This window comes from Dendrobates tinctorius, unplaced genomic scaffold (assembly GCF_039654945.1).
Source record: "Dendrobates tinctorius isolate UK_male_01 unplaced genomic scaffold, ASM3965494v1 ptg000020l, whole genome shotgun sequence".
Lineage (NCBI taxonomy): Eukaryota > Metazoa > Chordata > Amphibia > Anura > Dendrobatidae > Dendrobates > Dendrobates tinctorius.
This window is the reverse complement of record NW_027361688.1, coordinates 10174879-10190325: the sequence shown is the minus strand read 5'-3', so window position 1 is coordinate 10190325 and position 15447 is coordinate 10174879. Positions and strand designations below refer to the sequence as shown.

Sequence of the window (15447 nt, the reverse complement as noted above, 5' to 3'; positions counted from 1 at the left end):
AATGTGGGCACACCCAATCGCAGGCAGGTTTATTATGGGTTTTTCAGCACAGCAATATATTCTCAGATTGACGCTGCCAAAACTGCCTTCCACCGGCCACATCTAATCCTATTTTATCAGATGAGTCCTAAGTACATTGCGCCACAATGACTATAAAGAGACATTAAAGTCTACAGAGCCACTTTATGGGTCGCAACACAAAATATGTAAAAGCACCTCACAGAACATATGCCATTGATGGTGCAACTATGTTACCATGTAAAGGCCAAAGCTCAGGATTTAGGATCCTTTTACACGGTCGATAGAACATGATCTGCGCTCAGTTACATACAGAAGTTTGTTTTTTTTTGTAGCAGCTTTCATCGGAAGGATCGTTTGCTCTTTCTCGGCAGCACATCTCCTTTTACAGCATTAGAAGTGCTGCCGAGCAATGATAATTTTTAGGATGCGATCCAACGCGATTGATGATGATCGTAAACTAATTTCCAGAATTAAAAGTAATTGGGTTTGTGCTTTTGAGTAAAATATATATATTTACATATGGAGGTCCCAGCAAACACACAAATAAAAACTGCGCGTCGAGGTGGCAGGATCCCTTCAAACAGGAAAGTCCTGCTCAGGTCCAAGAGCTGTTTCCTAAGTGGCCAGCCTCTCTAATATGTATGATCCTGGTGATAATTGGGAAATGGTCAAAGAAGAAAAATTTCTTGAAAAGGTCTATAAAAAAAAAAAAAAAAAAAAAAAAAAAAAAAAAAAAAAAATCGATGCTGAACCTGAGCGGGGATTTTTTTTTAAATTTACTGGCTATGGAGATGGGACCAAAAAAAAAAAAAAAGTATCAGGGACCGGGTAAGATACAGAACACTTTTCGTCTTTTATGCTTTCACTTTTTTTAAACCACCCCAAACCCTTTAAACAAAAATTTTTTTTTCCTCTTGGACAAACCCTTTAACTGATTAGGAACTGGCCACTATTAAAATTGAATGTGACCAGCTATTGTAAGCGAAGCATAGGACCAACGATATCACTAAGGCACTTCAAATAACAAAAAGATTGCCCCCCTCCGCACCCCAGGGTGTGCAGAGACCATGCAAAAAAAATAGAAAACTAATAAAAAAGAAAAGAAAAAAAAAAACCACAAATACATATATGAGGCAAATAGAAACTAAGATGTATGTGAAAAAATAAATACACTTAAAGGGGAACTCCACCTAAATTTCAATCACGTTGATGGGGTCTGAGCGGGGAACCCCGACAGATTACTCAAAGGGGAACTCGTAGCATTTAAAGTCTAGACCTCAAATTCTGTGTTAATCCATTCCTTAATATATCTTTATAGCAGTGACTTCAACGTTTTTTCTGCTCCAAATCCCATGCTAGAGTTACATATTTTCATTGTGTTTGCCTGCAGTCACCACTAGAGGGAGTTTTACTGTATACTGGTTAATCATTGAGCTCTATGATAAGACAGTATGCACTGAGCACCCTCTAGTGGTGGCTGAAGGAAGCCAAAATGTTATCATTCAAGGTTTTCTCTCTGCATGGTATTAGGAACTCTGTATTAGATATACAAGAGCGTTTAACACTATAGAGATATGTTAGAAAAAGAATTAAGAGCTGGAAATTGGACTTAAAGGGACACGACAGGACGATTTTGCTACTGAACCTAGTGGTATGGCTGTGTAGGTCCTAATGTAACAATAAAAACGATATCCGTCTTGTAGTAATCCGACGTACCAGCGTTGAGAAATCAAGCTTTAAAGCCACTTATAAGGAAGTGCCTGGGGGAGGCGTGTCCATGTAGTCTGAGTTTGTGGACACGCCCTCACTACACTTCCACACTTTAAAACTTGATTTCTCAGCATTAGCACATCGGATTTCTACAAGACAGGTGTCCTTTTTATTGTTGAATCAGGATCTACAAGGCCGTAGCCCTATTTTCAGTAGTAAATTTGTCACTTTAAATAGTGACTAAAGGAGAACACTATTCATCTTAACTTCAGCAGGACGACAATCGCCATGTAGTATTACAAAGGGCAATATTTAATTAATAAATAAAAATCTGAGTGCAAATAAAAAGTCCAGAAATCAGTGACTTCTCCATTTACGATTATTTTATGCAGGACTTTCGGGGGACTGTAGACCTCACTTCTTAGTCTTTCATGTGCTTTCTCTATCGAACCATTGTGCCTTTTTTAATCTTCACGTCCCGAGCTTGATGAATAAACTTTGCGGAATAACATTACGATGTCATCTTCTAGCAGATTGTGCAATTATTAATGAAGTGACTGAGATCCCAGAACGTTATCTGGAAGTTCACATCGAAGCCCTCAGAGGTTCCTCGTCCTTATGGATCCCCAATTGGGTGTCCCTAAATGGACCAAACTATGTCACCATGTAGTGATACCTCCTTTTGGTAAAAGCTTGACCGAAACCACCGGTCAAGACTACATGTCCACCAAACATCTATGCCGCCATGTTTCACATCTATGGATTCTTACGATTGGCACTGAATGAAAAGTTTGACCCAAGAAGCTAAATCTGATTGATCACAGGTCAGTAGTCAGATCTGTAAACCAAGATTGGCTTATCCTACTTTCTTAGCCTTGTGGTCTTATTTCATTGGAAGCTCTCCAAAAAAGGACTACGAAGAAGGTTCCGATTGTCCATCTGTGGCACCGTTTTCCTCCCGATCATCCAGCGTCTCTCCCACCACTGCCAGGCTGATAATTTTAAGCCACCTCTGCTTGAGTTCTTCACTGTCTGCCGAGAAGCCGTGGACAGATTTAGACTGAGATAGCCTAAAGCTGTAGGGCATGTCTACTCCGCGGGGAGACTCGTCAACAATGTAGCCCAAGAGCGGAATGGTGGCTTGAGCTTTGACATCCTTAAAAACAACAATTACAAGTAAGGTTCACCATATTTCCTAACATTTCCGTTCTACAATGAACAGTTCTAATCTTAGTAGGACAGTTCTAAAACACAAATTAAAAAAGAGGGCTCCTGGTCCGAGGTAGAGTCGCAGGGCCTAAATATCAGGATTTTGGCAAATTAAAGTGAAACAGTCATTGTAATTTTATTTCATAAATCAATAGTACATATAAAAATAAGCAAATTTGTAATATATCTTATTGGAGAAATCTGCTTTCTCCTCCTGGACTAATCCTTCAAATCAGGGCTAAAATCTGTATTGAGTGAAGATTCCAGAGTTAGGAGGAAGATGATGACAGGTCGTTTTAAAATTCTATGAAGGGGAGGAGCTAGAAGCTGACAGTCATTCTAGGGAGGAGCTAGAGGCAGACAGACATTCTAGGGAGGAGCTAGAGGCAGACAGACATTCTAGGGAGGAGCTAGAGGCCGACACAGACATTCTAGGGAGGAGCTAGAGGCCGACACAGACATTCTACTTCAAGTTCTCCTAAAACCACAGTCAGGCTGTGTGCCCACGATGCGATTTTTAAGCGTTTTTTTGCCGCGATTTTCGGCGCAAAAATGTTTAAAAATCGTGTACAAAATGCCCCCCATGCATTCCTATGGCATTCTGCACATGCTGTGCTAATGCTGCGCTTTTTTCCGCGGCGGAAACGCATCGCGGAAAAAAATCGCAGCATGCTCATTCTTTTGTGCGGAATCGCAAAGAATTGCCGCGATTCCACACCCATAGGAATGCATGAGAATCGCTGACTTCCCGCATGTGGCTATGCCCACCATGCGGGAAGTTAAGCGTCTCATGTGCGGATAGTACCCACGGTGTGGAGGAGAGGAGACTGTCCTCCAGGCCCTGGGTACCATACCCCTGTAAAAATGATTAAAAAATAAAAAAATCGGGGTATATTTACCTTCCGGCATCCCGCGCTGTCATCCCGGGCCTCAGCGTTCCCAGTAATGTCTTGCGGCAAGGTCCTGTGATGACGTAGTCTCGCGTGACTCTAGTGGTCTATAGTAACGTGAGACCAACCGTCATCACAGGTCTCACAAGGCATCGCTGGGAACGCTGAGGCCCGGGATGACAGCGCGGGATGCCGGAAGGTAAATATACCCCGATTTTTTATTTTTTAATCATTTTTAACATTTTATCTTTTACTATTGATGCCGCATAGGCAGCCTCAATAGTAAAAAGCTGGTCACACTTGTCAAACACTATGTTTGATGAGTGTGACCAACCTGTCAATCACTTTCCAAGCGATGCTTCAAATCGCTTGGAAAGTGCTTGAGAAAATCGCGTCAAAATCGCGAACACAATCGCGGTAAAATTGCGCAGAAAAAAACGCGATTTCTGGGAAGGAGTCTGGTTTTTAGTGTGCGTTTTAAAATGCTACGTGGGCACATAGCCTTACAGTTCTACACAGAATTTTTAAAATCACCCACTATGAAGAACTGTAACTATCATTTCAAGAGAACTTGCAGTAGAATGTCTGTGTCTGCCTCTAGCTCCTCCCTAGAATGTCTGTGTCTGCCTCTAGCTCCTCCCTAGAATGTCTGTCTTCCTCTAGCTCCTCCCTAGAATGTCTGTGTCTGCCTTTAGCTCCTCCCTAGAATATCTGTATCTGCCTCTTGCTCCTCCCTAGAATGTCTGTGTCTGCCTCTTGCTCCTCCCTAGAATGTCTGTGTCTGCCTCTTGCTCCTCCCTAGAATGTCTGTGTCTGCCTCTTGCTCCTCCCTAGAATGTCTGTGTCTGCCTTTAGCTCCTCCCTAGAATGTCTGCGTCTGCCTCTAGCTCCTCCCTAAAATGTCTGCGTCTGCCACTAGCTCCTCCCTAGAATATCTGTATCTCCCTCTATCTCCTCTCTAGAATGTCTGTGTCTGCCTCTAGCTACTCCCTAGAATGTCTGTGTCTGCCTCTAGCTCCCCCCTACAATGTCTGTCACCTCTAGCTTCTCCCTAGCATGTCCGCGTCTGCCTCTAGCTTCTCCCTAGAATGTCTGTGTCTGCCTCTAGCTCCTCCCTAGAATGTCTTTGTTGGCCTCTAGCTCCTCCCTAGAATGTCTATATCTGCTTCTAGCTCCTCCCTAAAATGTCTATATCTGCTTCTAGCTCCTCCCTAGAATGTCTGTGTCGGCCTCTAGCTCCTCCCTAGAATGTCTGTGTCGGCCTCTAGCTCCTCCCTAGAATGTCTGTCGGCCTCTAGCTCCTCCCTAGAATGTCTGTGTTGGCCTCTAGCTCCTCCTTAGAATGTCTGTATCTGCTTCTAGCTCCTCCCTAAAATGTCTATATCTGCTTCTAGCTCCTCCCTAGAATGTCTGTGTCGGCCTCTAGCTCCTCCCTAGAATGTCTGTGTCGGCCTCTAGCTCCTCCCTAGAATGTCTGTCGGCCTCTAGCTCCTCCCTAGAATGTCTGTGTCGGCCTCTAGCTCCTCCTTAGAATGTCTGTATCTGCCTCTAGCTCCTCCCTAGAATGTCTGTGTCTGCCTGTAGCTCCTCCCTAGAATGTCTGTCGGCCTCTAGCTCCTCCCCTTCATAGAAGTTTAAAGCCACCAACTGCGATCTCCTTTCTCATTAATGGGGACATTTTGTCTTATTTGAAGAAAGATTTTAATCCTGAATTGAAAGTGAAAGATTAGTCCAGGAGGAGAAAGAAGCGGATTTCTGTAATAAGATACATTACAAAGTTGCTTATTTCCGTGTGTACTATTGATTTATGAAATAAAAATTTAGACGACAGAAACACAATAAATGTTGAAAATTGTGCATAATAGTGATGGCAGGTGCCAGGGCAGAGAGCAGCTACAAAAACTCTATAATTTACAGAGGAACGGCCATGTCAGTGCATTACACAGACAGAGCCTTCATTTAATTGAGCACCTTGTAAATTCTTCATTTCACCTGAAGGTGGCACTGCAGCAGAATTAAACACTTGCTGCTGCGTTTCCATGCAGATCACTGGATGATCAGCTGGTGCCGCGCGCTTGTCTTACCTGCGGCGCTCCGTACATGTACAACACTAGCGCCTCTTGTTTCGGGATCACACACCAGACCTTCTGCCAAGGCTTCGACTTTTCATTATACTGGAGGAAACTGCAGATTACGCTGTTTCCCGAGACTTCCGCCGATTCAATCTGACAAAAGTAAAAGAAAAAAAAAAAAAAAGATACCATAAAGGCTGAGAAAAAAATAAAATAAAATTGTGGAAACGAAAAAAAAACACAGTAATGATTAAAAATTTTAGGGGGTCAATGGGGTCAGTTATTTATCGGCTGCTTTTTTGCCTCCTAAATAGTTAATTTTAGGATCAGGATTTTAAAAAAAAAATAGTCGTTGGAATTGTGCATGCGCTGTATGGAAGTTATCCTGTCAGAGTCAAGGGGGAGGAGCAACTCAACAGAAGAGTCAAGGTAGTCATGACCTAAATCTACCCTACTGTGTCTTGATTGATGTCCCCAAATTTAAGGTGTAAGGTCATCTCAAGCCCATCATAAATCCACCCAGGCGCCGTTGTCTTCTGGTTCCTGCTTTTGTGCTGTATGGAAACTACCCTGTCGGAGTCCAGGGGGCAGAGCCGCTCAGCAGAAGAGTCAAGGTAGTCATGCCCTAAACCTACCCTACTATGTTTTGTTTGCAGTCCCGCACTATAGGGTATTGTCATCTCAAGCCCATCATAAATCCACCCAGGCGCCGTTGTTTTCTGGTTCCAGCTTTTGTGATGTATGGAAATTACCCTGTCGGAGTCCAGGGGGGGCGGAGCCGCTCAGCAGAAGAATCAAGGTAGTCATGCCCTAAACCTACCCTACTATGCTTTGTTTGCTGTCTCGCCATATAGGCTATTGTCATCTCAAGCCCATCATAAATCCACCCAGGCGCCATTGTCTTCCAGTTTTGGCGCACTCAGGTTTTATCCATATACGACCCATCAGAAGAAGATTTCAGATAGACTCCCTCTTCCGGGTGTTGAGCGATCCATTTTTGCCAGTTAAGGGCGTGGCCATCTTGGCTTCTTTTTTGCAAATAGGCTCCGCCTCCCTGACTCCAGCAAAGTAGTTTGCATAGAACTTGTATAGCGCATAAACTTTTTACAAAATTGACTCAAAATTATATACGAGGTCACCCTCTACAAAAGCGGGATGGCAACAGCTACGGGGGCATCAGTTTACAGGTGTCCAACCTACTGACAGGCTCCCTTAAAGGGGTTGTCCCATGAACAACCTTATATCGTATCCTTTATCATGGTGCATGGTTGTCTTTCACAAACAGGTAGAACCTTTATGGATGCGTGTAGTGTCGCGGCACAAATGTCAGTCCTCACCTCCAGTATGCCCCTCTTCTTCTCCTTTTCCTCACTGTCGTTAGATCCCCGCAATATATGGTAGCAATCCTTACACACTTTGTTCATTTTGTCGCTGTCGTAATGAAGAGGAGCTTTGTAGTCGGAACATTTCCAACAAACCACCTGAAAGGGACAAATCAAAACCTGCATCAGATATTGGGACTTCAGCATAGGTCCATTTGCCACCAACAACAGCCCAGCTCTGCTCCAGTAACCATACTGTACTATTTTATTACTTTCACTACCTCAAGACCACCAGGAACATTAGCTCTACACATACAGTGGACCACCAGGGATATTAATTCTACAAATACACTAGACCACCAGGAACTTTAGTTCTACAAATACAGTGGACCATTAGGGATATTCTAAAAACACATAATACCAGGAATTTTCTACATCCATCCTTAGATCTACAAATACACTAGACCACCAGGGATATTAATTATTCAAATACACTAGACCACCAGGGATATTAATTATTCAAATACACTAGACCACCACGGATATTAATTATTCAAATACACTAGACCACCAGGGATATTAATTCTACAAATACTCTAGACCACCAGGGATATTATTCAAATACACTATATCACCAGGGATATAAATTCTACAAATACACTAGACCACCAGGGATATTAATTCTACAAATACACTATACCACCAAGCATATTAATTATTAAAATACACTCGACCACCATGGATATTAGTTCTACAAATACAGTGGATCATTAGGAATATTCTAAAAACACATTAGAATACCAGGAATTTTCTACATCTCTACTTAAATCTACAAATACACGAAACCAGCAAGGATATTAATTCTAAAACAGCAATTTTTGTGATAAGCTCACCGTAAAATCAATTTCTCCGAGACGCTCATTGGGGGACACAGATACTGTGGGTGTATGCTTCTGCCGCTTGGAGGCTGACACTAAGTGAAAAAAAGAGGTTAGCTCCTCCTTCGTCGTATACACCCTCGCCCCTATTGCGGGCGGAAATCAGTTTGGTGCCAAAGCAGTAGGAGGACAACAAAATCAGCCTTAATACAGGTACAACATGTCCAGAAAAAAGACCACCCTTATATCACACAAATAAATGTGTATAAATTAAACAAAATAGAAGCCAACTTGGCTAATAGGGTGGGTGCTGTGTCCCCCAATGAGCGTCTCGGAGAAAAGGATTTTACGGTGAGTTTATCACAAAAATCCCTGTTTCTCCTTCGCCTCATTGGGGGACACATACTGTGGGACGTCCTAAAGTAGTCCCTGGATGGGAGATTGACTAACCGATCCAAGCTACATGCACCTCTTGTGTAAAGGTGCGCCACTGCTGCTTGGAGGATCCTTCTACCCAGGGTTGCATCCGCCGAGGCCTGAGTATGGATATTATAATATTTGGCAAATGTGTGCAGGCTGGACCAGGTTGCTGCCTTGCAAACCTGTTCCGTCAAAGCCTGGTGCCGAAGCGCCCAAGAGGCGCCCATTGCTTGAGTAGAATGCGCTCTAATCCCTGCTGGAATCGGCGTGCCTCTAATGCGGTAGGACTCCTGAATAGTCAAATGAATCCATCTGGCTATGGTCGATTTCGAGGCAGAGAGTCCCTTCCTGCACTCTTTGGGGAGCATGAACAGCGTGTTCGACTGACGAAAGGGTGCCGACCTCGACACGTACTTCCGGAGGGCTCTTACCAGGTCTAACGTGTGAAGAGCCTTTTCCACACGGTGCACCGGTGCTGGACAAAATGAAGGCAAGACAACATCCTCATTAATGTGAAATGAGGACACGACTTTCGGCAGAAAAGAAGGGGCTGGTCTGAGCACCACCTTATCCTTATGGAAAGTGAGGAACGGAGCTCGACAGGATAGGGCCGCCAGCTCTGAAACCCGCCTGATAGAAGTGATGGCCACTAGGAACACCACTTCCAGGAAAGATACCTCCAAGAGACATCCTGAAGTGGTTCAAATGGAGCTTCCTGCAGAACACTTAGGACCAGGTTAAGGTCCCAGGCATCCATAGGCGCCTTATTGGGAGGTACCAAGTGGGAGACTCCCTGGATGAAAGTCTTAACCTGCAAATTGGTAGCAATTCTGCACTGGAACAGGACGGATAAGGCCGATATTTGTCTCCTGAGGGAACTAGGGGCCAAGCCCGAGTCTAGGCCCGACTGGAGAAAGGCCAAAATGTTGGGAATCGAGAATCTCAGTGGAGAAACACTCCGGCCTCGACACGAAGCAAATAACACCTTCCAGGTGTGGTGGTAAATTCGTGCTGAAGCAGGCTTCCGGGCGCTAATCATTGTAGCGACCACCTTGCTCCCAAACCCTGCCTGGGTTAGAATCCAAGATTCAACGGCCATGCCGTCAAACACAGGGCCCCTGAGTTCGGGTGGCAAATCGGCCCTTGAGAAAGTAGATCTGGGCGCTCTGGCAGTCGCCAAAGGAACGTTGGCGAGCAGCTGCATTAGATCTGCGTACCACGCTCGACGGGGCCAGTCCGGGGCCAGCAGAATCGCCAGAACCCCTTCCGTCTTGATCTTTTTGATGACTCTCGAGAGTAGTAGCAGTGAGGGAAATAGATATGGGAGGCGGAACTGGTTCCATGGCAGAATCAACGCATCCACAGCAATTGCTTGCGGGTCCCTGGCCCGGGCGACATATGTGGGCACCTTGGCGTTCACTCTGGACACCATCAGGTCCACATCCGAAGTTCCCCACAGTTGACAAAACTGCTGGAAGACCTCGGGATGTAGTGACCACTCTTCGGACGCAAGACCCTGCCGGCTGAGAAAGTCTGCCGCCCAGTTTTCCACACCCGATATGTGGACTGCCGAAATCACCGAGTGGTTTGCTTCGGACCACTGAAGAGCGTGCCCCACCTCGCGCACGGTTGCTCTGCTGCGGGTGCCCCCTTGGTGATTTATGTAAGCTACCGCCGTGGTGTTGTCCGATTGGATCCATACGGGGCGGCCTGCTAAGAAGTGATGAAACTGCTGCAGAGCCAGCCAAATTGCTCGTATCTCCAATAAGTTGATCGGGAGGCGTGCCTCCTGTGGCAACCACCGTCCCTGGGTCGTGTGGTGGCGAAACACCGCTCCCCGAGGAGACTGGCATCGGTTGTTATCACCAACCAATGGTCTGGGGGGAAGGGTTTCCCCTGGGTCAGAGAGGAACTGGTTATCCACCATCCGAGCGACTGCCTGACTTGAGAGGACAGTCGGCACCGCAGATCGAGCGTGAAAGGATTCTTGTCTCAGGCTGACAAGAGAGCGTGCTGCAGGGGGCGAAAATGGAACTGGGCAAACGGTATTGCTTCCATTGCTGCCACTGTCCTTCCTAGAATCCTCATCCCGAAACGAATGGTATTAGGGACTGGTTGGCGAAGAGTCCGAACTCCCTGCCGGAGAGCTAGGGCTTTTTCCTGATGGAGAATCACCAACCCTCAGCAAGTGTCGAAGACCATTCCTAAGAAGGAAATCCTCTGAGCTGGCAGAAGGGATGACTTCTTCGCATTGACCAACCACCCTAAGCGGGCAAGAGTATCTAGCATGATGTTGACATTTCCCTCGCATGCCCGTCTTGAATGGTCCTTGACCAATAGGTCGTCCTATAGGTCGTCCGCACCGCGCTCTCCATCTGCAGGCTCGCTCAGCCAAGAATGGCCGGTGGCATCCGCCGGCTAAGGGCTCCAGCCCCGGATCTTCGCCGCAGGAGCCCTCTCAGGCCCTCTCCTCACTGACGATCCTCTTCGGCTTCCCAGCTCAGGTATGTGAGGGGGCCTTGAAAAATAGGACGGTGCAGGCACCCTTGCTCCATCGAAGGCCTTCAGGGGGTGAGGAGAGGGACCGTCCGCCACCTTGCAGCACCGCCGTCTAGCGTTGGTGGAGCAGTGGGGGCCGCACAGACTAGTCTTGTGCCTCTGTACAGCCCATGGTTTCCATACCTAGGGGTGGACAGGATTAAGTCCGGCATCGTATCCCACGTCGCGGGAGAGGATACGTGGAGGGACACTCGCACGTGCTCGCCCATTGTTGGTTTGGGGAAATAGGACCCTTTCAATAGGATCCATTGCCCCTGTCACATCTTCATGGAAAAAAGTCTGGAGCAAAAAAACAGACGTGTGCCTCCATGGACACTAAGCAAAAAACTGATTTCCGCCCGCAATAGGGGCGAGGGTGTATACGGCGGAGGAGGAGCTAACCTCTTTTTTTCACTTAGTGTCAGCCTCCAAGCGGCAGAAGCATACACCCACAGTATCTGTGTCCCCCAATGAGGCGAAGGAGAAAACACACTAGACCACCAGGGATATTAATTCTACAAATACACTAGACCACCAGGGATATAAATTATTCAAGTATATGCCCATCTGTTATTCAATACACTATGGTTGCCTCAAGACCACCAGGTATATTAACACAACAAACACATTAGACCACCAGGAATTTTCCACAGCCACATTAGATCACCATTAGGAATATTAATTCTACAAATACATTCAACCACCTGAGATATTAATTCTACAAATACACTAGACCACCAGGGATATTAATTCTACAAACACCCTAGACCACCAGGGATATTAATTCTACAAACACCCTAGACCACCAGGGATATTAATTCTACAAACACCCTAGACCACCAGGGATATTAATTCTACAAACACATTAGACCACCAGGGATATTAATTCTACAAACACACTAGACCACCAGGGATATTAATTCTACAAATACACTAGACCACCAGGGATATTAATTCTACAAACACACTAGACCACCAGGGATATTAATTCTACAAACACATTAGACCACCAGGGAGATTAATTCTACAAACACACTAGACCACCAGGGATATTAATTTGACAAACACACTAGACCACCAGGGATATTAATTCTACAAATACACTAGACCACCAGGCATATTAATTCAAAAAATACTCTAGACCACCAGAGGTATTAGTTCTACAAATACACTAGACTGCCAGTGATATTAACCCCTTAACATAACCTCCTCCTTCTGGCTGCCAGACAGCACAAGACCCCGAAGAACTGAGTGACTCGCTGGGCACCAAATACTTAACAGTCTTCATAACCCGCAATCTCAAGGGACATTATTTCTATCATCAATCTAGACCACCAGGGAAATTGAAGCCTTTACAACCTTTAGCTACCAGGTATATTAACCCCTTTAATTTCCAAAATCCACCAGGAACAAAGTTTGAAACACTAGACCAGCAGGGATATTAATCCCAGCAAAATGGCTTAAAAAAAAGAAAACGGGGGGGCGTGGCCTGCGGCGCATGGAGAAGGAAGCACATTAGATCTTCTCCGGTGCTTATTGACCCCATACAGTGGCACACAGCTACTTAAAGCAGCGGCTCCAGACCCGTCAGGCAGCGGAAGACAGAGGGACCGTGGGGCCATGAAAGAATTGCGAAGCAGTAGAGGCAGAGGGAGGAAAAGTCCCCTCAAACTCACTCAGTTCTACCCAGCAGCGGAGGGCGCGCAAAATGGCGCTGGGAAGCACAAGCGCGGCATGGAGGCATTGCAGAAAGCCACATCACGCATGAGAGGAGAGGTAGGAGAGACCCCGCAGGGGATTGAGGAAAGGAGACATAAGGGGAACAGCCCCTCTGAACGGGGCAGGGATGACTTTATAGGAGTGGATTCAGGGGATCCCACGGCACAAGAAGACAGGGACCAAGGGGAGGACCATGAAATTCGGTCCCAGGCTTCCCCTCCTAGAAGAGGCCTGAAAGCCACAAGCAGCTCCACAGAACACAAGCAGAGCGTTGCACTAGCTAGTGCGGGAGAACCATCACTGAGCACACTATGAGACAGCTTATGTCTGAAATAATGTCTAACTTCAAAAAGGACAAGCAGAACATGCTTAGATCTATGCAGAGGGACATCAATGTTATAGGAGAACGCACATCCCACATAGAAGATAAGATGGCGGAATTGACCACAGCGCACAATGAGGTGGTGGACTCGGTGGTATCCACAGATGAAGAGATAGATGTACTTAAACTTAAAATAGCGGATATGGAAGATAGGTCTCGACGCAATAATGTCCGTCTGAGAGGCATTGCGGAAGCGGTTACAACAGAAGACCTCAAAGAATTTCTTACTGATTATTTCTCATGCCTGTTGCCGGACACCACACAGCTAGATCTGATTATGGACAGCGCCCACAGGCTTCCTAAGCCAAACCGTCTCCGATACCAAGAGATGTTATAGTCAGAATACATTTCTTTCATATAAAAGAGAAGGTGTTGGAGGCTGCTCGTAACCCGCCGTCCCTGCCCGACCGCTTTAAAGACATAGCTATATATGCGGATCTATCTGCATTTACCCTAGCACGCAGGAGAGCATTTTCATCATGCACAGGGATCCTGAGGGAACACAATACCCCGTATAAATGGGGGTTCCCAGTGAAGCTGGTGATAACAAAAGATGGGCGCAAGCATGTGGTGAATAATCCGGAGCAAGCCTTACGCCTTTGCAAGGAATGGAATCTTCCTTCTGATACTAGGGACAACCAAGGGAAAAACCCACTACCACGACCAATTGTGGAGGAATGGTCCAAAGCGTGATTAAGATGTAACGAGGAGCTGGTTTAATCTCACAGTTCAGGATATGGAAACCTGGGAAAGGATCTCTGCTAATTGACGTTTTTCAGAAGAACTCTTATGGTTTTGAATTTCGGTTCTATAGGTTGTGAGCGGCAAGCCCTCTTAGGGAAAGACAGTTCGGGTCTGAGAAGTCGGAGGTCAAGTATGGCAGGACCCCCTCGATTATGGTTAGCGGGACTTGGACATGGATTGCCTAACAGGATTTTCTGATCTTCGGTTTTTGTTTTGTTTTTTTCTTCACATCGAGATCTTACAAGCAACCTTTCGGATTGCTCATTTTCTATTACCTTTTAAGGTTTTAATTTTAATTTTGGTTTTTCTTGGGACCCGGTATTTTTTTTTGTTTCCGGTTCCTATTGGGGTCATATGTCAGAACCCAGGTCACATCTGGTTCGCTAGACTTTTGCTGGGTTTCTGATTCCCGTGGAAGGCAGCCTGCACGGGCTCCCCATTTTTGTGCTCATGAGAGCAAAGTTTTTAGTTTGAATGTTATTTCTGTCTGTTTTTGTGTTTATCTTTTTCTTTATCTACAGTGGCAGCTTTTTCCAGTCGGATCTACAGGGGTGGAAAAGGGGGGCGTGAAGCAATTTGAAAACACGATAGGCGTGGGCACCAGTAACCTAGATGAGTATGAGTTTGAATGTCTGACACTATGTTATGTAGACCCACGTATGGGAGGAGGGAAAAAACACGCACATCAAATTCCAAAAAACAATCATATGAGAAATAATGTGATATCTGAGTATGGCACTAAAGTGATCTACCTTTCCAGTACACACAAAACAAGGGGGATAAAATATACTCAGCATAGACTCACAGCAATCTTGACCAAATTTATAGATGGTGATTAAATTTATGTCAGTGAATGCCAAAGGCTTAAATTCCCCATACAAACGGTCAACTTTATGGAAAGAAGCACTGAGGAACAACGCAGACATACTGTGTGTACAGGAAACTCATTTAAACATTGAAGACACAAGTAGATTAAAAAATAAAAAATTCCCACACGTGATCCTGGCGCCGGCAGATAGGAAAAAAGGTGGGGTGGCGATTGCAATAAGGGACTCTGTGGCCTTTTCCCAAATAAACCAAATTACAGACCCACATGGAAGATACATTATATTGCAATGTATAATCAACAATATTCCATATACGTTGGTGACCATATATGCCCCCAACAAAGGACAATATACCCACATCAAGAAGATAATAGTAAAGGCCATTAGAGTCAAGAAAGGCTCTCTAATTCTGGTTGGGGATTTCAATGTGGCGTTGTGGCCCAACATGGATTCCACATCTAGATCGAATAAACTTAACCCTAGCCCGCTTACAAAACTGCTTCACATACAAGAACTATACGACATTAGGAGACTAAAGAATCCATCCACAAGAGATTACACGTTTCTCTCTCACCCGCATAACACCTATACGAGAATTGACTTTTTTCTAGTTGATAAGTCGGTAATTCCACAAGTGTTAAATGTCAAAATAGGAAATATAACATGGAGCGACCACGCTCCTATCACACTAGAAATAGAGGAAAAGTACACAACA

General features: G+C 45.3%; 1 protein-coding gene across 3 annotated transcripts in view; it reads right to left on the bottom strand.

Moving 5' to 3' along the window:
- Positions 1-2022: 2022 nt before the first annotated feature.
- FGD4 (FYVE, RhoGEF and PH domain containing 4) overlaps positions 2023-15447 on the bottom strand; it is a 118919-nt gene continuing 105494 nt past the window's right edge. For all 3 annotated transcript variants that reach the window (XM_073567645.1, XM_073567644.1, XM_073567646.1), the window contains exons 15-17: positions 7240-7383; positions 5915-6055; positions 2023-2887 (exon numbers count right to left, since the gene is read on the bottom strand). In XM_073567645.1, the coding sequence (XP_073423746.1) occupies positions 2645-2887; positions 5915-6055; positions 7240-7383 (528 nt within the window). In that variant the 3' untranslated portion in view covers positions 2023-2644. The remainder of the gene's footprint in view (positions 2888-5914; positions 6056-7239; positions 7384-15447) is intronic.